The sequence below is a fragment of the Gymnoscopelus microlampas genome (assembly GCF_963454915.1).
Source record: "Gymnoscopelus microlampas genome assembly, chromosome: 24".
NCBI classification, from domain to species: Eukaryota; Metazoa; Chordata; class Actinopteri; order Myctophiformes; family Myctophidae; genus Gymnoscopelus; species Gymnoscopelus microlampas.
Genome location: NC_139961.1, coordinates 36073398 through 36097425, shown reverse-complemented (window position 1 = coordinate 36097425; position 24028 = coordinate 36073398). Strand labels below are relative to the sequence as shown.

The 24028-nt window shown below is 40.4% G+C and overlaps 1 protein-coding gene across 1 annotated transcript; it reads left to right on the top strand.

The window, feature by feature from the left end:
- Nucleotides 1-15306: 15306 nt before the first annotated feature.
- LOC311040709 (SMH class II histocompatibility antigen, beta-1 chain-like) lies at nucleotides 15307-20222 on the top strand. Its single transcript, XM_084051049.1, has 6 exons — nucleotides 15307-15337; nucleotides 16234-16453; nucleotides 17430-17497; nucleotides 18777-18890; nucleotides 18969-19028; nucleotides 19940-20222. Exons 2-5 carry the CDS (start codon nucleotides 16296-16298, stop codon nucleotides 19007-19009), a joined length of 381 nt encoding a protein of 126 aa, XP_083907175.1. The 5' UTR covers nucleotides 15307-15337; nucleotides 16234-16295; the 3' UTR covers nucleotides 19010-19028; nucleotides 19940-20222.
- Nucleotides 20223-24028: the final 3806 nt, after the last annotated feature.

Here is a 24028-nt window from a genome sequence, read left to right as displayed (position 1 = left end):
AATAATAATAATAATAATAATAATAATAATAATAATAATAATAATATGAATAATAATTCCTATCATCAAAAATATAAATAGTTTAAACAGACAAGTGCTTGAATTCCAAGTACCTGTCCCTCAACTCTGGTGCGGGGGACTCATGGAGCATAGATGGGCTTTGGCTGCCCTCTGCTGGTTATTGTGAGAAATGCACAACGATGCTGAAATACATGATGGATTTCATAAAATAGATATATGTATCTCCACTCTTGACCAGTTGTGTAAAGCAACTAAGTACATTTACTCAAGTGCTGTAGGCTACTTAAGTACAATTTTGAGGTACTTTTACTTTACTGGAGTATTTCCAATTTTCAGTGCTTTTACATCCAGGCTACTCCACTGCATCTCAAGAGGCAAATATTGTACTTTTACTCCACTACAGTTATTTGGAAACTTTAAGTTACTAGTTACTTTGCAGATATACATTAATATCATAAAACATACATTAACCACTTTAGCCCTGTTTTATAAACAGGCTATTTGAAAATAGAAGAGAAAAGGAGATAATGAGAAAACAGTGGACCAAAGTCTACTACAGTAGCACAGACTCTAAGCCAGTGGTTCTCAACCAGTGGTCCGGGGACCACCAGTGGTCCTTGGGGTCCCCAGCGAAATTAGTTAACACAATCATTTTAACCACTTATTCAAAAATAGCAGATCTACAAGCTCATAGAGCTTGTAGATCTGCTATTTTTGAAAAAAATCTTGAAAATGTGTGCAAATCTTTGTATATACATATTTTTAAAGCGATAATTTTTCACTCAAATCTTTGCTTATGGGGGTCCTGGCACAATACATTTTCAGATGGGGGTCCGCGGCTAAATATGGCATGAAACTACAGTTTTCAACCTTCTATTCTAAGCATAAAAGGAATACAAGTATTGGAAATAAGAAATACTCCAGTAAAGTGCAAATACCTCAAAATTGTACTTGAGTACATGTACTTAGATACTTTACACCCCTGTTAATTAGTATAATTGGTAACACCTTTGAAGGAAGGAAGAGGTGGCCCAATGCAGTGCCATCTTTTCAAAAGAAACTAAAGTAAGTCTCTTCTGCAGATATACCTACTAGCTCTGTTGAAACATCATAACTACGAGTTTCATACATAAACAAGACTTAGCAGAGATACCATCCACTGCTGGTGAGTTCAGTCAATGTAATTGTATCCACAAACTTAACTTTATGCTGGTTAGCTATACTAACATTATACTGTAAATGTCTAGATGATTCGTAGAATGATGTGACTTATTGAAAATAACATGTATTTTGTTGACATTTTACATTTAGTCTTCAATCAGCTATGGAAACTTGATCATGGTTTATTTAGGGGGGGGGGACAGATTACAAGTAGCTCAGAGGTAAAGTAATTTCTTAGCACTGTAGGCCCCTCACTTTTAGCTATTTGAAAATGAATATCAGATCCCCCTTTTTCTGACCACATAATCAGTGGATTAGGTTTAGGATTTATTCTAGCAATGCCATTGGATGGCAAATGTGTAACTATGTCTGTTCCTGTGTCCATGCACTCACACTAACACTTTTCCCTTTTATGAAAAACCTTTTCAAAATGTTGCAACTAATCATAATTTGATCCATGCAAAGATATCAAAAGAGAATATGGAGTAAGAGATACATAGCCTGGCATTGCCAGACTGAACATGTGAATGTTTGTGATCCCACGTGATCAATCTGGCAATGCCAGGCTAGAGTATGTGGCCATAAGCAACTCTTTAGATACTATTTTTACCATCTGGAATCTAGAGTTGCAATACCAACCCTTGACAGCTCATACATCCAAACCGAGAAGTCCGATCTGATTGTATTAAATGACGTTGAACTCACCAACGTTGCAGCTGTATGGAAAGCTTGGATTGTCCTCTTTGTTTCATAAAAATCCATCATATATGAGCTACTTTCTGTCAATAAATTCTGTGCAGGTGATTATTTTTCTAAGTGTTGGAGTTTGGAAGCGCTCGTTTTCGATAATCAGATAGGACTTTTCTGTTTGGATGTATTGCTATTGCAACTCTAGATTCCAGATATTAAAAATAGGATGTAAGAGTTGCTTGCGGCTGTGGCATAATATAAAGTGACTGTCTCCTTACACCTCCCTAACTGTCCACCTCTCCTCTCCTGCAGCTATGGCCTCGGTCAGTGGTGTCATGATGCCTGAAGAACACGTCCTCTGTTCAATCTGTTCGGATGTTTTTACTGAGCCTGTAACTATTCCATGTGGACACACCTTCTGCAAAGTCTGTATCACTAAATGCTGGGACAGCAATGTCACCTGTGACTGTCCCTTGTGTAAAAACCCTTATGGTCGGAGACCAGATCTCTGGGTCAATACTATGATCTCTTCGATGGCTGCCCTGTACAAGAGATCACCGGAGAGAAAACCTTCCGTCAGTGGGAGATCCCAGAAACGCAAAGTCAGTCCAGGGGAGGTACCCTGTGACATCTGCCCTGATGCTGCTAAGTGCACGGCCCTGAAGTCCTGCCTGGTCTGTCAAGCCTCGTTCTGTGAACCCCACCTGGAGCCTCATCGCAGAGTTGCAACCTGCAAGAAGCACAAACTGATTGACCCTGTGGTGAACCTGGAGGCGAGGATGTGTAAGAACCACGGCAAGCTGCTGGAGATCTTCTGCAGAAACGACCAGGAATGCATTTGTGTCACATGTCTGAAGACGGAACATAAGGCTCATGACACCGTCCTACTAGAGGAAGAGTACAAAACGAAGCAAGCTAAAATTGACAAAATCAGGTCTGATGCACAGCAGATGATAAAGCAACGACAGAGCAGAGTTTATCAACTCAAACAGTTCTTAGATGAGAACAATGCAGAAGCGGCAAAAGACAAAGGAGACGCCATCAAGGTGTTCAGTGCTCTGGTGGCAGCTGTTCAAAGCAACCAGGTTATGCTCATTGAGGAGATAGAGGAGAGGCGGAGAACAGCTGAGGAGAAAGCTCAAAGCTTCATCAAACAGCTGGAGCGGGACATCACTGTGCTTCAGAGGAAAAGTACCGAGCTGGAGCTGTCTTCACACACTGAGGACCACCACCACCTCCTTCAGACATTCCTGTCAATTTCCAGTATTCCACAAGTCCTTGATTTGAATAAGGTCAAGACCCAAGGTTTTCAGAGTCTGAAGACCGTGTGGACAGTGGTCGCTCAGCTGGAAGAGATGCTACATGACAAAATGGAGGTGATTCCTAAAGCCAAGCTGAAGAGTGCTAAACAACGCTTTGCACTAGACGTGACCCTTGACCCTGCTACAGCAAAGTCTGGTCTCATCCTCTCTGAAGATGGAAAACGAGTATGGGCCAGAAGGGTAACATCCAGGACCGATAACCCATTTGGGGAACGCTGTGTCTTGAGCAAAAAGGGCTTCAACTCATCTAAGATCTATTATGAGGTTGAGGTTAGAGGAAACACAGAGTGGAAGTTAGGAGTGATTGAGGAGTCCTTCAAACGTGACAGGCATCATCCGGTATACTGCGTGCTGCAGCTGGAAAAGGAAGGAAACTACTCATGCCACACAAACGAAGAGTGGAACCACACCCAATATACCTGTATTACACAAACAACAACCCCTCTCTCCCTGAGCATGGAGCCACAGACGATTGGGGTGTTTGTGGATTACAAAGGAGGCCAGGTTTCTTTTTATGATGTTGATAACAAGGCTCTTCTCCAGTGTTTTACAGGCGGCATATTTGAGCAGACACTCTACCCAATGTTCTGGTCCAACTGTGATACTGATGGTGTAAATCCTGCTCCTCTAATCATCAGGACTGTTGGTGGAAGTTAGTGGCTTTGTCTTGTTGAAAAAAGTTGCTTTATCTACAATCATCTACCAGGGCCCTGTGGAATCCCTGCTTTATTGGCCCCAGGATCCTCCTCTCATCTCTGCTAAAATCTACAGAAAGAGTAAAGTATTTACACATAGAATTATATTTATATAAGAGGGCAATATAACATTAAAAAAAAAAAAAAAAAAAAAAACAGCTGAAGAAACATAGGATGCTTTTTGCCGATCCTGTCTTGTTTTCATTCATTGCTTCTATAAATGTTCAGTGATTACCCCCACCCCCCCCCCCCCCCCCCCCTTTTCAGGCTTCACAAGACACTTAACATGTTTATTTTTTTTGTTTTAATAATAAAAATAAAAAAATGCAAATGATAACGTCTGCTCTCTTTGCTTGTTGTGTGTCTTCATTTGATCAAAACGTTGGAGCATCGAGGTTCAAATTAAATGATTGTTCTATGGATTAAACTGAGCCGAGGACAGACGGTGAAGATACTGCGTTGATACAAAAACATCTGGTTTTGAGTCCATTTCTATAAAATGACATATTCATTACCTTAAAGTTTACATTACCCAACAAATAATCACAATTATTTTTGCATAATCGTCATTTAATCGTTTCCATTTCGATTTTTTTTCCCACACATTTTCAAATATAAAAAAACAAACAGAAACAGCAGATCTACAAGCTTACAACGCGTCACTTTGTGACGCGTTGTAAGCTCGTAAATCTGCTGTTTCTGCTTTTTTTGTACATAGAATTATGTTTCTTTGTATATTTCAGTTATGTGTCATACCTGCCCTGTGTAATTTTTTATTACGAAACCTTGAAAAGCTTCATAATGTTCCAATGTTCAAAGGCCAAACACACAATTAAATCATTAATCGCAATTATTTGAGCGACAATTAATCGTCAACTTAAATGTGTAATCGTGACAGTCCTACCAACACAATCTAAAATATATTGGAACCAAATATTATACTTTAAAATGCTTCTCAATGCTAGTAAATCACTGGGTCACGCTCTATGTTATTAATAATAATAATATGAATAATAATTCCTCTCATCAAAAATAGAAATAGTTTAAACAGACAAGTGCTTGAATTAATTCCAAGTACCTGTCCCTCAACTCTGGTGCGGGGGACTCATGGAGCATAGATGGGCTTTGGCTGCCCTCTGCTGGCTATTGTGAGAAATGCACAATATATATCCTATAAAAAAGCAGAAAACTTTTATGCTTGTTTTTATTTTATCTTAGTCAATTATAGCCTGTGTATGGCATTTAGTATGGCTTGATTAAAGGAGAGAGCCTGACTAAAGCACAACCCCCCCTAAATAAGACCTTTGTCACACCCCATCTTAACTTCTACAGTTGACTTTTTTCATAGGTGCTCCTGTTCTGAGATCTTGCCACACCTTCACCCCTAAAATGGGGCATTTGCCCTCCGCTAGTGTGTGTGCTTAATTCTCGATCTCTTTTTTTTTTTCCTTCATGGATCATCTATTTACCACTTACTGACATGTTAGGATCTGTTTTTTTGGCCCTTCATACCTGCCATTGATGCAGAATGGATCAGTATTTGCTGCTTTCTACAGGGCGATCCTTCTTCAATCACCGATTATTCTACTGATCCATTCTGCATCAATGGCAGTTCAGTTGGGACAAAAACGGATCCTGACATGTCAGCAGGTGGTAAATAAATGATCTGTGAAGAAAAAAATAAGTTTGGAGAAAGAGAAATAGGCACAATAGCTGATGGCAATTGTCTCATTTTAGGGTTGAAGGTATGGCAAGATCTCAGAACAGGAGCATCTATGAAAAGTCAACTGTAGAAGTTAATATGGGGTGTGACAAAGGTCTAATTTGGGGGGGGGGGGGGGGGGCTGGTAGTCAGGATCTCTCCTTTAAGGATTGACAGCTTTGGGCCAGAACATTATGTCCACAGCTGGCCCTGTCCTGGCAAATGTATGGGCCAGCTGTGGGCACAGTGTTCTGGCCCTATGCTGGTGACCCATATCTGGGCCAATTATGGACACATTGTTCTGGGCTAGTTCTGGCCAACCATGCCTAGGCCAAGTATGGACACAGTGCTCTGGCCCTGTGCTGGCCAACCATGTCTGAGCCAGCTGTGGAAACACTATTCAGGCCCTGTGCTGGTGACCCATGTCTGGGCCAGCTGTGGAAACACTGTTCTGGCTCATCACTGGGTCAGCACAGTGTGGCCCTTTACAGCTGGCCCATGCACGGTTCATGTATGTCTGAGCTTCTGGCAAACCGATCTGGCGCCAGACCAGGGGGTATAGACCATTGCTCCGAGTGGGCCATGACAAAGAGCATGATCCGGGCCATAACTTTGCCAGGTCATTTTTGCTATGTTCTGGCTCATCACTGGGTCAGCACAGTGTGGCCCTTTACAGCTGGCCCATATACGGTTCATGTATGTCTGAGCTTCTGGCAAACCGATCTGGCGCCAGAGCAGGGGGTATAGACCATTGCTCCAAGTGGGCCATGACAAACAGCATGATCCGGGCCATAACTTTGCCAGGTCTTTTTTGCTATGTGGGGAGGTGGGGGTCCAAAAAAAAAAAAAAAAAGAAAAGTATATATATAAAAAAAAAAAAACTGAATCTGAATTCACCGCTGAATCGTCACCCAGAAGGAATGCAAAAATAAAGACTGTTATTTTTCCTTATCAACCATATCTATAGATACTTATGCAGGGCGAAACATCACATAAGTATGTATACAAGGCGACAAAGAAAAACCAGACTCAGAACAATTTGAAAGCTGATTCTAAACACACCGGTCGAGAGAAAATTATAAAAATTATAATTTCGGGTGAATGTTTAACCGTTTATCGAAGGACCATTGATAGGGTTAAATTTGGACCCTATGAATAAGGCATGAGCCCAAGAAAGATGAAAAGATGGTTTGGTACTAAGACCCCCCAATACCCGTCCAGTCAACACCCAAAGAAATGAGAGTCAGACACCTGGTACGTCCAAAAATGATCTATCTGTAGATAGTTGCCCGAGTGTGCACACAGGAGACAGTACAAGTTACAGACAAGAATATCAATCACACACACACACACACATAAGACAACAAGCACTTGCACGCACAAACACACACTAAAGTTGTACTAACAAACAACGGTATTTATACACAGTTGGACTTCAATGACATCAGACATAGGTGCATCCTTATGATTGGCTTTAAGACCCTCAGACGTCAGATCATATGATGAGCTGTCAGGCATCAGGGTGTCATCATAATAAGATGTTGTTCATCTTATAGTGTCCTTGTGTACAACTTTTGGTACATAAACAAGTTCCGTATTCCTTCGATATCATAGGACATGTGGCAGGTTTATCTGTGACAGGGTGACAGCTGACAGAGTAAATTAGTGACAATATCCCGGTCATACAGATAATCTTATACAGATACAGGTCATCTGGCATTTAATCACAAAGTGTTGACCAAGACATATTTTTACTGATTGGAAACCTATGGAGCCGGCACCAGATAGCAAATATGGAGCCAGCTACATGGCCTTGGTAGAGAAAGTATAGTAGAGTTACAAAAGGCATGTTTGAAAGACTGAAGTACAGGCCCAAAAAGACATCACTATATTAATTTGACTGGTTAGATCGATATTTCTAGATCATATCAATCTGGTCCACAAAACATATCTATCAGTGGCAGTTTAATGACTTTCAAAACCTTTTTAATATGAAATTGGCCAAATATTAAGAAAGCGGCAAACGTTGCAAAAATAGCCGATCTACAAGCTCGACTGTGAGCCGTTGAGCTTGTAGATCGGCTATTTCACAAGAGGAAAAGAGTCAACCTAAATGTAATGCCTACAATGCAAACACTGATGATGGTGCTGCCAAACAAGTCTATGAAGTTTAATCTGCAACACCATTTTATACAATATGTAGTGGGAGTCCCTGCTTCATCCGTCTCAAATAACAGGTCCTTAGCCTGAAAAGAAAAAAAGTTTAAGTACATACCGACAACTCTGATGGTATTTTGGTATTAGTAGGAGCTGCATGGTCCATTGCATCGAGCTTCTCCATGAGCACATCGATCTTGTTGTTCAGGTTTTCTGACAGGTCATCCAACTTCTTGTTGAGGTTTTGTATTTCTCTAAAAATGTGAGGGAAAAAAATAGAGTTAGGATTCAACACTGATATAGGCTTGTTCACAGATGAACAAACAAGATCAGCATATAGTCGCAAGACAAGACAGGCAACACCTATATAATGCATTGCTTCAAAATGAATGTACACAAGAAATGAATCACAACCGGTCATGTCAAAATAAGTGTTAAATAGCTCTATATTCTGATAGTACTCATTGCTATAGAGTGTTTGTTCAGTTAAAGGATTCTCCCAAGTCTCTCCAGCTCTTTATTAAACCGAACATGCATTTTCAGTGCCATCTCCTGATTAGCTTAAAATGTGTCACCTACCTAAAAATGTACTATATTCTGTTTACTAAAGAGCTGGAGAGACCCCTGTGACCGAACAAACACTCTGTAGCAATGATTACTATCAGAATATTGTACTTTCATACCCTAGGTGGGGTTGGCAAAAGGGCCTTTCTGTGTGGAGTTTGCATGTTCTCCCCGTGTCTCCTAGGGTAGGTACCCTCACAAAAACATGCAGTAATCCTGGTCACTATACTGCCTCCCCCTGGCCAGCCGGGGCGCCTGATGGAGGGGAAAGGAACTGGTTGGAATAACGTGTTCCTTCCACGCACTACGTCCAACCAGGGAAACTCTCCCCTGTCAGGTGATAAAGAAGGTCAGTTGGCTCTCATGCATTGAAGGAGGCATGAGCTCGGCCCTGGCCTCCCTAGGTTGGCAGAGGGAAGGTAGTGCCCAGGATTACATACTGTAGACAATTGGCACTGGGTGTAAAAAATAAGGGTTACAAAATCGTGGGATAAAAATTTAAATAAAAAAATAATAATATTGTACTTTAACCTTTTTAACCAAAAAAAATAAAATAATAATAATAATAATAATAATAATAATAATAATAATAATAATAATAATAATAATAATATGAATAATATGAATAATATGAATAATATGAATAATAATTCCTATCATCAAAAATATAAATAGTTTAAACAGACAAGTGCTTGAATTCCAAGTACCTGTCCCTCAACTCTGGTGCGGGGGACTCATGGAGCATAGATGGGCTTTGGCTGCCCTCTGCTGGTTATTGTGAGAAATGCACAACGATGCTGAAATACATGATGGATTTCATAAAATAGATATATGTATCTCCACTCTTGACCAGTTGTGTAAAGCAACTAAGTACATTTACTCAAGTGCTGTAGGCTACTTAAGTACAATTTTGAGGTACTTTTACTTTACTGGAGTATTTCCAATTTTCAGTGCTTTTACATCCAGGCTACTCCACTGCATCTCAAGAGGCAAATATTGTACTTTTACTCCACTACAGTTATTTGGAAACTTTAAGTTACTAGTTACTTTGCAGATATACATTAATATCATAAAACATACATTAACCACTTTAGCCCTGTTTTATAAACAGGCTATTTGAAAATAGAAGAGAAAAGGAGATAATGAGAAAACAGTGGACCAAAGTCTACTACAGTAGCACAGACTCTAAGCCAGTGGTTCTCAACCAGTGGTCCGGGGACCACCAGTGGTCCTTGGGGTCCCCAGCGAAATTAGTTAACACAATCATTTTAACCACTTATTCAAAAATAGCAGATCTACAAGCTCATAGAGCTTGTAGATCTGCTATTTTTGAAAAAAATCTTGAAAATGTGTGCAAATCTTTGTATATACATATTTTTAAAGCGATAATTTTTCACTCAAATCTTTGCTTATGGGGGTCCTGGCACAATACATTTTCAGATGGGGGTCCGCGGCTAAATATGGCATGAAACTACAGTTTTCAACCTTCTATTCTAAGCATAAAAGGAATACAAGTATTGGAAATAAGAAATACTCCAGTAAAGTGCAAATACCTCAAAATTGTACTTGAGTACATGTACTTAGATACTTTACACCCCTGTTAATTAGTATAATTGGTAACACCTTTGAAGGAAGGAAGAGGTGGCCCAATGCAGTGCCATCTTTTCAAAAGAAACTAAAGTAAGTCTCTTCTGCAGATATACCTACTAGCTCTGTTGAAACATCATAACTACGAGTTTCATACATAAACAAGACTTAGCAGAGATACCATCCACTGCTGGTGAGTTCAGTCAATGTAATTGTATCCACAAACTTAACTTTATGCTGGTTAGCTATACTAACATTATACTGTAAATGTCTAGATGATTCGTAGAATGATGTGACTTATTGAAAATAACATGTATTTTGTTGACATTTTACATTTAGTCTTCAATCAGCTATGGAAACTTGATCATGGTTTATTTAGGGGGGGGGGACAGATTACAAGTAGCTCAGAGGTAAAGTAATTTCTTAGCACTGTAGGCCCCTCACTTTTAGCTATTTGAAAATGAATATCAGATCCCCCTTTTTCTGACCACATAATCAGTGGATTAGGTTTAGGATTTATTCTAGCAATGCCATTGGATGGCAAATGTGTAACTATGTCTGTTCCTGTGTCCATGCACTCACACTAACACTTTTCCCTTTTATGAAAAACCTTTTCAAAATGTTGCAACTAATCATAATTTGATCCATGCAAAGATATCAAAAGAGAATATGGAGTAAGAGATACATAGCCTGGCATTGCCAGACTGAACATGTGAATGTTTGTGATCCCACGTGATCAATCTGGCAATGCCAGGCTAGAGTATGTGGCCATAAGCAACTCTTTAGATACTATTTTTACCATCTGGAATCTAGAGTTGCAATACCAACCCTTGACAGCTCATACATCCAAACCGAGAAGTCCGATCTGATTGTATTAAATGACGTTGAACTCACCAACGTTGCAGCTGTATGGAAAGCTTGGATTGTCCTCTTTGTTTCATAAAAATCCATCATATATGAGCTACTTTCTGTCAATAAATTCTGTGCAGGTGATTATTTTTCTAAGTGTTGGAGTTTGGAAGCGCTCGTTTTCGATAATCAGATAGGACTTTTCTGTTTGGATGTATTGCTATTGCAACTCTAGATTCCAGATATTAAAAATAGGATGTAAGAGTTGCTTGCGGCTGTGGCATAATATAAAGTGACTGTCTCCTTACACCTCCCTAACTGTCCACCTCTCCTCTCCTGCAGCTATGGCCTCGGTCAGTGGTGTCATGATGCCTGAAGAACACGTCCTCTGTTCAATCTGTTCGGATGTTTTTACTGAGCCTGTAACTATTCCATGTGGACACACCTTCTGCAAAGTCTGTATCACTAAATGCTGGGACAGCAATGTCACCTGTGACTGTCCCTTGTGTAAAAACCCTTATGGTCGGAGACCAGATCTCTGGGTCAATACTATGATCTCTTCGATGGCTGCCCTGTACAAGAGATCACCGGAGAGAAAACCTTCCGTCAGTGGGAGATCCCAGAAACGCAAAGTCAGTCCAGGGGAGGTACCCTGTGACATCTGCCCTGATGCTGCTAAGTGCACGGCCCTGAAGTCCTGCCTGGTCTGTCAAGCCTCGTTCTGTGAACCCCACCTGGAGCCTCATCGCAGAGTTGCAACCTGCAAGAAGCACAAACTGATTGACCCTGTGGTGAACCTGGAGGCGAGGATGTGTAAGAACCACGGCAAGCTGCTGGAGATCTTCTGCAGAAACGACCAGGAATGCATTTGTGTCACATGTCTGAAGACGGAACATAAGGCTCATGACACCGTCCTACTAGAGGAAGAGTACAAAACGAAGCAAGCTAAAATTGACAAAATCAGGTCTGATGCACAGCAGATGATAAAGCAACGACAGAGCAGAGTTTATCAACTCAAACAGTTCTTAGATGAGAACAATGCAGAAGCGGCAAAAGACAAAGGAGACGCCATCAAGGTGTTCAGTGCTCTGGTGGCAGCTGTTCAAAGCAACCAGGTTATGCTCATTGAGGAGATAGAGGAGAGGCGGAGAACAGCTGAGGAGAAAGCTCAAAGCTTCATCAAACAGCTGGAGCGGGACATCACTGTGCTTCAGAGGAAAAGTACCGAGCTGGAGCTGTCTTCACACACTGAGGACCACCACCACCTCCTTCAGACATTCCTGTCAATTTCCAGTATTCCACAAGTCCTTGATTTGAATAAGGTCAAGACCCAAGGTTTTCAGAGTCTGAAGACCGTGTGGACAGCGGTCGCTCAGCTGGAAGAGATGCTACATGACAAAATGGAGGTGATTCCTAAAGCCAAGCTGAAGAGTGCTAAACAACGCTTTGCACTAGACGTGACCCTTGACCCTGCTACAGCAAAGTCTGGTCTCATCCTCTCTGAAGATGGAAAACGAGTATGGGCCAGAAGGGTAACATCCAGGACCGATAACCCATTTGGGGAACGCTGTGTCTTGAGCAAAAAGGGCTTCAACTCATCTAAGATCTATTATGAGGTTGAGGTTAGAGGAAACACAGAGTGGAAGTTAGGAGTGATTGAGGAGTCCTTCAAACGTGACAGGCATCATCCGGTATACTGCGTGCTGCAGCTGGAAAAGGAAGGAAACTACTCATGCCACACAAACGAAGAGTGGAACCACACCCAATATACCTGTATTACACAAACAACAACCCCTCTCTCCCTGAGCATGGAGCCACAGACGATTGGGGTGTTTGTGGATTACAAAGGAGGCCAGGTTTCTTTTTATGATGTTGATAACAAGGCTCTTCTCCAGTGTTTTACAGGCGGCATATTTGAGCAGACACTCTACCCAATGTTCTGGTCCAACTGTGATACTGATGGTGTAAATCCTGCTCCTCTAATCATCAGGACTGTTGGTGGAAGTTAGTGGCTTTGTCTTGTTGAAAAAAGTTGCTTTATCTACAATCATCTACCAGGGCCCTGTGGAATCCCTGCTTTATTGGCCCCAGGATCCTCCTCTCATCTCTGCTAAAATCTACAGAAAGAGTAAAGTATTTACACATAGAATTATATTTATATAAGAGGGCAATATAACATTAAAAAAAAAAAACAGCTGAAGAAACATAGGATGCTTTTTGCCGATCCTGTCTTGTTTTCATTCATTGCTTCTATAAATGTTCAGTGATTACCCCCACCCCCCCCCCCCCCCTTTTCAGGCTTCACAAGACACTTAACATGTTTATTTTTTTTGTTTTAATAATAAAAATAAAAAGATGCAAATGATAACGTCTGCTCTCTTTGCTTGTTGTGTGTCTTCATTTGATCAAAACGTTGGAGCATCGAGGTTCAAATTAAATGATTGTTCTATGGATTAAACTGAGCCGAGGACAGACGGTGAAGATACTGCGTTGATACAAAAACATCTGGTTTTGAGTCCATTTCTATAAAATGACATATTCATTACCTTAAAGTTTACATTACCCAACAAATAATCACAATTATTTTTGCATAATCGTCATTTAATCGTTTCCATTTCGATTTTTTTTCCCACACATTTTCAAATATAAAAAAACAAACAGAAACAGCAGATCTACAAGCTTACAACGCGTCACTTTGTGACGCGTTGTAAGCTTGTAAATCTGCTGTTTCTGCTTTTTTTGTACATAGAATTATGTTTCTTTGTATATTTCAGTTATGTGTCATATCTGCCCTGTGCAATTTTTTATTACGAAACCTTGAAAAGCTTCATAATGTTCCAATGTTCAAAGGCCAAACACACAATTAAATCATTAATCGCAATTATTTGAGCGACAATTAATCGTCAACTTAAATGTGTAATCGTGACAGTCCTACCAACACAATCTAAAATATATTGGAACCAAATATTATACTTTAAAATGCTTCTCAATGCTAGTAAATCACTGGGTCACGCTCTATGTTATTAATAATAATAATATGAATAATAATTCCTCTCATCAAAAATAGAAATAGTTTAAACAGACAAGTGCTTGAATTAATTCCAAGTACCTGTCCCTCAACTCTGGTGCGGGGGACTCATGGAGCATAGATGGGCTTTGGCTGCCCTCTGCTGGCTATTGTGAGAAATGCACAATATATATCCTATAAAAAAGCAGAAAACTTTTATGCTTGTTTTTATTTTATCTTAGTCAATTATAGCCTGTGTATGGCATTTAGTATGGCTTGATTAAAGGAGAGAGCCTGACTAAAGCACAACCCCCCCTAAATAAGACCTTTGTCACACCCCATCTTAACTTCTACAGTTGACTTTTTTCATAGGTGCTCCTGTTCTGAGATCTTGCCACACCTTCACCCCTAAAATGGGGCATTTGCCCTCCGCTAGTGTGTGTGCTTAATTCTCGATCTCTTTTTTTTTTTCCTTCATGGATCATCTATTTACCACTTACTGACATGTTAGGATCTGTTTTTTTGGCCCTTCATACCTGCCATTGATGCAGAATGGATCAGTATTTGCTGCTTTCTACAGGGCGATCCTTCTTCAATCACCGATTATTCTACTGATCCATTCTGCATCAATGGCAGTTCAGTTGGGACAAAAACGGATCCTGACATGTCAGCAGGTGGTAAATAAATGATCTGTGAAGAAAAAAATAAGTTTGGAGAAAGAGAAATAGGCACAATAGCTGATGGCAATTGTCTCATTTTAGGGTTGAAGGTATGGCAAGATCTCAGAACAGGAGCATCTATGAAAAGTCAACTGTAGAAGTTAATATGGGGTGTGACAAAGGTCTAATTTGGGGGGGGGGGGGGCTGGTAGTCAGGATCTCTCCTTTAAGGATTGACAGCTTTGGGCCAGAACATTATGTCCACAGCTGGCCCTGTCCTGGCAAATGTATGGGCCAGCTGTGGGCACAGTGTTCTGGCCCTATGCTGGTGACCCATATCTGGGCCAATTATGGACACATTGTTCTGGGCTAGTTCTGGCCAACCATGCCTAGGCCAAGTATGGACACAGTGCTCTGGCCCTGTGCTGGCCAACCATGTCTGAGCCAGCTGTGGAAACACTATTCAGGCCCTGTGCTGGTGACCCATGTCTGGGCCAGCTGTGGAAACACTGTTCTGGCTCATCACTGGGTCAGCACAGTGTGGCCCTTTACAGCTGGCCCATGCACGGTTCATGTATGTCTGAGCTTCTGGCAAACCGATCTGGCGCCAGACCAGGGGGTATAGACCATTGCTCCGAGTGGGCCATGACAAAGAGCATGATCCGGGCCATAACTTTGCCAGGTCTTTTTTGCTATGTTCTGGCTCATCACTGGGTCAGCACAGTGTGGCCCTTTACAGCTGGCCCATATACGGTTCATGTATGTCTGAGCTTCTGGCAAACCGATCTGGCGCCAGAGCAGGGGGTATAGACCATTGCTCCGAGTGGGCCATGACAAACAGCATGATCCGGGCCATAACTTTGCCAGGTCTTTTTTGCTATGTGGGATTGAGATCTTCTACTCCAATGTTCTGAACAAGAGAGGTGAGCTGATCTCAGAGCAGCACTCAACACTCATCACCTCATAAACTATAACAAGACATCACATGATTCTATTCAGAGATGATTAATGGTGTTAATATTGATCATATAATAAGATAAGTATTACATATTTCTTTATCTGCTGAGAAACATTTCAGATCCTCTTGATTTATACTGTATCCTAACAGGCTGTCACTCAGTGGAAATAGCAGATCTACAAGCTCACAACATGTCGTGTCACCATCATACACCGAGTATAAATGAAACATATAGATCTATTTCTGAGTCTTTTCACCATCATATAATGACCTGCCTAAAACAGAGACACCAGGATTAATGATTTTAAATTAACTTTAAAAAGAACCATGCAGGCTAAAACACACATCTATACACTTCATTTCACCACCTGATTTTATATTTTAATTTTTGTCTTTACTAATTTGTTTTGTATGTTTTTAATCACTTTATTAATATTTTACAGGATTATGTGTATTGTTTTGTTTGTTTCTGCTCTTATTCATTTGAGCTATTTTCAGGGTGTTTTAGAGAAGGGAGAAGAGTCTAGGACGTGTGGAGGGTGAGGGGTTGTAGGGTTGGATCAGGTTTGAAGATATGGGGATGTCATACCTTTGGTTGCTTTGTAGACCAACATCAGTGTTTTGTACTCTGTGAGGGCAGCAACTGGGAGCCAATGGAGGGAGAGGAGAACGGGGGAGAGCCGGGAAACGTGAACATTCTGGCTGGTTGAGTGTGTGTTGCAGATCATTTGGATCTCATTTGGATGATATACAATTAATAATGATAATGAAATGTTCCTATTACAATGTGTTATATAATAAGGATAATAATAATAATAATAATAATAAGGGTAATAATAATAATAATAATCTTTTTTTTAGGAGTGGAGCCCAAAGTGAGACTGAAGTCAGAGACTCCCCCTCGTCGTGGTGAACACACTCACATGCTGAGGTGCAGCAGCTACGACTTCTATCCTAAAGTGATCCTGGTGACCTGGTGGATAGGTCAAGAACCTTTGACCTCTGGTCTCTCCTCTACTGACGAGCTGTCTGATGGAGACTGGTACTACCAGTACCACTCCTACCTGGAGTACACACCCAGGTACACACCTAACAGACACCTATACATAAAAATACACACCTTATAGACACCTATACATATATTCTTTGAAAATAAAACAAGTGTTACTCACTTGCTGAAAATGGCCCATTAATTGGTAGGCTAATATTAAGTCACACACACACACACACACACACACACACACACACACACACACACACACACACACACACACACACACACACACACACACACACACACACACACACACACACACACACACACACACACACACACAAACACACACACACGAGTCTCCCGAGTCCCATGTTTATCACCAGTCTACTCCAGACACAACTACGCAGCAAGGTCGTCGTCGTGCAAGCATGACGAACGCACACAGAGACCCGCGAGCGAGTGTGTTATACATGAATACACACACAGGAATACGCTATAACGTGCGTATCTCGTTACTAAGTTTCTTCTGCCTCTTGCCTTCGTATTTTTTCTGCAATGGGGAGGGAATAATGGAATACACAATAAACACTAGAGCGGAGGAGAGCCCAGCGGGGCATTCACGCTCCTACACAAAAATAGTCAAACCTTTTTTTTTCTCCAAAAACTAAATAATAACAAAGATCAACGGATCAATGTGTTGAATCGCGGCGCGTTTCAGCGTGTAGATGGGCTACTTTCAAAATCTGTCCTAATGTTAGTGCTAATTAACAGCTGCTCACTCACTGCCAGACCGGGCGGGGAGGAGGGGCCACTTCAGCTCTGAGCAGATACACATGGACGCGCATTCAACTTGAGGACGCACGCACGTCATGATTATTTTAGGTGGAGAAAATATCAGTATAAGCTTATCTTATTGCCTATAACGGTCTAATGCTATGGTGACTAATTGTAGTTGGTGTGTGCGTGTGTGTGTGTGTGTGTGTGTGTGTGTGTGTGTGTGTGTGTGTGTGTGTGTGTGTGTGTGTGTGTGTGTGTGTGTGTGTGTGTGTGTGTGTTACAGATCAGGAGAGAAGATCACATGCATGGTGGAACATCCCAGCCTGACCGCGCCTATCAAGATGGACTGGGGTCAGTTACTGTAATCTATTGCATTCTACTGCATTCTACTGTGCTCTACTGTAATCTACTGTAATGTGTTAGACTACACTCTATTTTAAGGGTTCAAGGATTCTTCTCTTTTTGTAACTGAAGGTACATGCAGAAAGGACAGCAATCCAATTAAAAACAAGACACAATAATAATACAGACACCAGAAATAAAAATCAATACAAATACATTAAATCATCCTAAAAAAGTTACCATTCTAATAAGAAGGTCATGACAGGAGCCTCACCTACTTAAAGTGTCTTCTCTAGATGAGGTACATCATCTTAGTTTACCAATGGCTGCAGATACAAAGACATTTATAGAATTTATAGAATTTCTACCTCAGGGTCAGAAGCTGCTGGAGTGAACAGTCCTGAGAGATGGAACTAGTCTTATATAAATGCTGAATTAATATAATCAATAATAATCAATGGTAATGGTCTAGTGGTTAGAGTGTCTGCCCTAAGATTGAGAGATTGGGGTTTGATCCCCGGCCGGGTCATACCAAAGACTATCAAAGTGGGACCCAATGCCTCCCTGCTTGGCACTCAGCATCAAGGGTTGGGTTGGGGGGGTAAGTCTCTGTGACTAGAGTCACATCAAGGGTTGGGTTGGGGTGGTAAGTCTCTGTGACTAGAGTCACATCAAGGGTTGGGTTGGGGGGGTAAGTCTCGGTGACTAGAGTCACATCAAGGGTTGGGTTGGGTTGGGGGTAAGTCTCTGTGACTAGAGTCACATCAAGGGTTGGGTTGGGGGGGGGTAAGTCTCTGTGACTAGAGTCACATCAAGCCGCCTCACGCTACAGAATGAGGAGATAGGCTCCTCCCCCTATGGGCAACATGGCTCGGCAAGGCTTACTTACTTAACCCATTCAATCCAGGAACACATCTGTGTCATTTTAGATTTGAGCTATAACCATTATTTTATACTTTGGGATATTCAAAAATAGCAGATCTCCAAGCTCATAGTGCGGCACCGAGATCTACAAGCTACGAGCTTGTAGATCTGCTATTTCTGAAAAATGTTTGCAAATCTTTTAATATATATATATCTAAAACGAACATTTGTAACTGTCAAATGTCTCAACAAATGTCTCTGTTTAAAAAATAGCAGATCTGCTATTTTTGAAGAGCCTAAGTTTAAAATAATAGTTATAGCTCAAATCTAAAATGACACAGAGGATTCCATGCCAGAGTCAGTGAAGAAAAAGGTGTTTTAATCTACTGTAATAATATAATTAATATAATATTTGTATTGTCAGATGACTCCATGCCAGAGACAGTGAAGAACAAGGTGGCCATGGGAGCATCAGGTCTGGTTCTGGGTCTGGTCTTGTTCCTGTCTGGATTCATCTACTTCCAGTGGAAGAAACGAGGTGATTAACATGTTTAATTAACACGTTTAATTAACATGCAACATGTTGTTTTAACTGTCTCTCTTCTTCTTCTATCAGGTCGTATTCTGGTGTCGACAACCAATGATGAGAATCTTTAGACTCCTCCCACACACACAGGTTCACTTACTCTTTCTTTTTACTAAACTTTTTTATACATACATTCATACAGTTTTAATGTATAAAAGAGTATACAACTAGAAAACATACACAAAACAACGTGCTTGTGTAAGAAGTGAAACAACTAGCCTGGTAAACCATCCCGGTCGTGTGAATTCTGCTTAATTTCTTATAATAATGAATCTAATATTCAAATTTAATAATCAAATGATTTGTTGTATCAGACAACACTGATGTCAATGTGGTCAGATGGAGGGGGGGGGGGCCCTCTTGGTGAACTGTGTAGTTTGGAGTGGACCATTCATCATCAATTAAATATAAACATGTTTTACATGACGCAGGAGTTTAGATCCCATAGCCTGAGAGGACGTTCAGGTGATTCAGTCAGGAAGTGAAGAGACGACACAATGCAGCCAAACTCTGAACCAATCATTTGAACACAACATTTCAGTGAACTGTACCAATGATTCAGTACATTTAAAACACTGATCATTCCATCACTAGCAGGATCAAAGACAGAACCTTGTGGTCCAAAGGAGAGTGTTTTACCAACTGAGCTGCCCTTCCTACTAAGATACACTATTGACAAAGTATTGGTCAAATGTTGTTTGAATGGACTGAGTTGTTTCTACTTTGATGGTTACTAGTTGCAGGGAAGGTGCTGGGAGGTTAGATGTTTTAGTAGTTTACTAATAACTTGTTCATGATCTATTAACTATTTATAGCATAGTTTTATAAATAATTGTTAAAGCATTAACCATTAACACACATTTAACAAGTTAAAAATAACACATTAACTAATAATTTGGGAATGATTAATTTAATATCATAAGGGAAGGTTATTCTAAAGTGTTAACATGTTCACACGGTTAATACATTCTGATTCTTATTGGTTTATTGTCTTTTCACAGAACACCTGGGTGTGTTTTCAGAGAAGCAGAGAGGCATCGCTGCCCCTGGTGGAGAGAGGAGTAAATATATGTGTGTCCATTCAGCTTTTAAATACTAATAACAGCAGCACAATGATGACATCATCAACCTTTTCCACAAATGTGTCCTTTGCTTTAAACAATTAAAAATGCTAATTAGCTAGCCAAGGCTAACGATAATTAGTGTGCGGACTCTGTCTTTTCCCGGTGTTTCGCCCAGTTCGACGTGGTTTTGAGGTTAGATTATGGTTAAGGTTAGGTTTATAAACATTATTATAATATTTCAGTTCTACACTATATTGAAATATTATATTTAATATTATATTAAATAAATGATCACACACACAATCAGAGTTCTTCATAACATTAATATTAATATCCATCTAAATGGAAGTCAGTCAGCCATGTTTGGTTTGGTTTGGTTTGGTTTTATTATTTTATAATTGACCATAAGTCATTTATTATGCAATCATTTAATTAATGTGTTAAGATCATTATGACATCACTGTTTCCCTGTGATGGGTGGACCTGAACCCTATAGGCTGGTCTGGGGTGATGGGTCCACCCAAATTAGACAACATCGGGCCACCACAGTCTATGAAATGAATGGGAAACACTGATGTCATGTGCCTCATATTGTGTGTTTTTTAACCCTCTGAGTGTTGTCAGTGCCCCGTTTGGTAATTGGAGGGTGGAGTGGAGATTGGAGGAGTGGCGTGGTGTCTGGAGACACACCTGGGCTTCATCCTCAATCAGCCCAGCCAGCATAAAAGCCTGGGAGAAGCTTCTTTTCAGTCATGTTACCCTCCGTCACCTCCATGTGCAGAACCCTTTCTGTTAGTTAGTTGGTGTTTACTACTGTAGGTCTATATAGGCTGTGTGCCATATACCTTTTTCTGTATAGTGTGTAAAGGTAACTTTGATACTGTTTGTTTAAAGTGCAGACACTTATTAGATAGGAAACTTCACTTCATTATGTTCCAAACCTTCACCTAAGTGTAATAGAGAAGGGAAGCTTGGTAGGGGTGTGCCGCCATTTGTTTTGTTCCCCGTTTTGAGCCTGTTTTGTTTAGTTAGGGAGCCTAGACTAGTGGTTCTCAAACTTTTTCATGGCAAGGACCCCCAAAATGATATGTATTTGACCGCGGACCCCTATCTCGAAATATTTTGTTCCAGGGACCCCCGGAAGCCAAGATTTGTGTTAAAATGTTTCGCTTTGAAAATATATATATTCAAAGATGTTCCACTCATTTTCATGTTTTTTTCAAAAATAGCAGATCTACAAGCTCATAGCACAGAGTGCCGCGCTATGTAGATCTATGTAGCGCTTTGTAGATCTGCTTTTTTTTGAATGGCCAAAGTATAAAAGGTTGAAGTGATTAAAATGACTGTGATGCTATATTAACACATTTTGCTGGGGACCCCCTGGAACCCCTCCAAGGACCCCGCATGTGGCCCGGGGGCCACATGCGGCCCCCACCTTTACTTAATGCGGCCCGCAGGTTAATATTGGAATACTGATATATTATTTATTTCAGCTGTTACAATTCCAAACATGCAAACATGACCCGCTTTGATTACTTCAGTCTGTAGCTTTATGACTAGCATTACAATTCCATTGTCATTTTTTATGTCCAATGTATTTGTATTTAAGTTAATAACTTTAACATAAATGTAACTAAATGGATTTGAAATTAAATAAAAATTCCAATAAAAATAGCAAAAATACCAGATCTACAAGCTCAAAACGCGACCCGTTTTGAGCTTGTAGATCGGCTATATTTGCTACTTTTGTGTGACATAGAATGGCCCCACAGTATATGCAACGTGGCCCTCTGGAGTGAGTGTGGAGATATAGTGGCCCTCTCCATCATCAAAGTTGCATCACCCCTGGCCTAGACTGTAACTCTTGTTTTGGTGTAATTTAGGTTTTCTTTTCACGTAGGGTTGGAGTATTTTGGCTTTGGCCACCCTGAAGTTTTGTGCTTTCCCTAATCTGTTTAATAATCCATTGTAAATTTAAGTTTGATCCTATTAATGAATTGTAAACTTTTTCCGTTCCTCTGGTTTGTGATATATATTTTTAGATATGTTACCCCTTTATAGCCTCTAGACCATATAAGGTCGTAACACTACTGTTCATTTATATGACACTTATGTGTCAAGTAGGGGTCGGTCTCTGTCTGTCTGTCTCCCTCTCTGTCTGTCTCTGTCTCTCTGTCTGTCTGTCTGTCTCTCTCTCTCTATCTGTACATCTGTTTCCTGTATATTGTCAATGGCCGGGTTTCCCAAACGAATTTAAAGCTCATGCGTATTCTAGAACCTGCGTGCAGCTGCGCAGTAGCAACCCCGCAGCACCCTATCTTCGTTAGTATCAGCTGTGTGTACCCAACGTGCCGTCTAAACTGGCTTCTGGAGACAGCATCGTCGCAGGTTCTCAAGCGCACGGTGTTAACGTCTGTGCTAAAACTACACTCCGGAGGCAGCATGCACGTAAAGAGCTCCTGGACGTAAGCCTACGTCAACAACGTAGTGCTGTCCTACTATAGTTTAAACACCCTTTGCATACATATATATATATATATACAGAATTTTGCAAATATACAAAGATAAAGTCGCACCTTTATCTAAATGACCTTTATATGTATTGGACACTTACATTTGTTTAGGTACATTCTGTAATGTATTAAAATGCATTTTAAGGTGACATTTCAATGATTTTAAATGAACACGGCGGCCATTGTTCGCCGTTCAAAAAAATTCAGAGGATAGAGGGGGCGCCCCCCTGCATGATTGACAGCTTTTAGCACCAATGGGGGGAATTTACTTTTAGGAAAGTTTAGGAATATATATATATATCTATATATATAGATACAGATATATAGATATATATATATAACGGCGCGTAACGGGCGACGCCTCCCCAAAAAAACAGACATACATCCAACAAACACACTGCGACATGCCGTGTTGATATAACTTGCAGATCTGTTATTTTGGGGCGAGCGGGTGTTGCTCCCACAGTCAAATTAGCGAGAAGCGGCGTGCAAAAGACCCAACTATCGGGCTCAGTCTTATTGGCATGACTGGTAACGCGTTGGGCTGGCGAGTGGGAACTTCGGGTTCGATCCCAACTCACTGCTTCCACTACATTCATGAACCTCGCGTTGATAAATTATAGCATGATCCGATAAAAAGGCTGTCGGTGACAGAGCCAATTGTCAGATGTCGTGAAGCAGTCCACTGTAAATACAACGTTTGAATAATATATTTATGCATTAAATTACATCTACAAGCTTATGAGGCGTTGTGAGCTTGTAGATCTGCTATTTTCAAAAGATTTTTTAACCATTCACAGCTGTCACTTTGTGAGAGAAACTGCACTTTCATCATAACGTTTAACTATAAAACTTCGAAATTAAGGAAACATATTTAGCTCAGCATCATTTATATATCTTTAGTTAACTTGGCATATGCTTAATATTTTTATTAGATGATCGGATCATCCGTGAGAGTACAATTTGTAAACTTCGGGTTCATGCATAGAGGACGAAGCACTGCAGCCGCTCGCCCTACCCAAAAGAACAGATCTGCAAGCTATCGACACGGCATGTCGCAGTCCGTTGACAGCTTGTATGTCTGTTTTTTTTGGGGGGGACGTTACGCATCGGCCCGGCCGTAATTTATATATATATATATATATATATATATATAAAAATGACGGCCGTGTGTGTGTGTGTGTGTGTGTGTGTGTGTGTGTGTGTGTGTGTGTGTGTGTGTGTGTGTATGTATATATATATATATATATATATATATATATATATATATATATATATATATATATATATCTGTCTGTCTGTCTGTCTGTCTGTATGTATGTATACATATATATGTATATGTACATATTCATATACGTATACATACATATATATATATATATATATATATATATATATATATATATATATATATATATATATATATATATATACATACACACGTGTGTGTGTGTGTGTGTGTGTGTGTGTGTGTGTGTGTGTGTGTGTGTGTGTGTGTGTGTGTGTGTGTGTG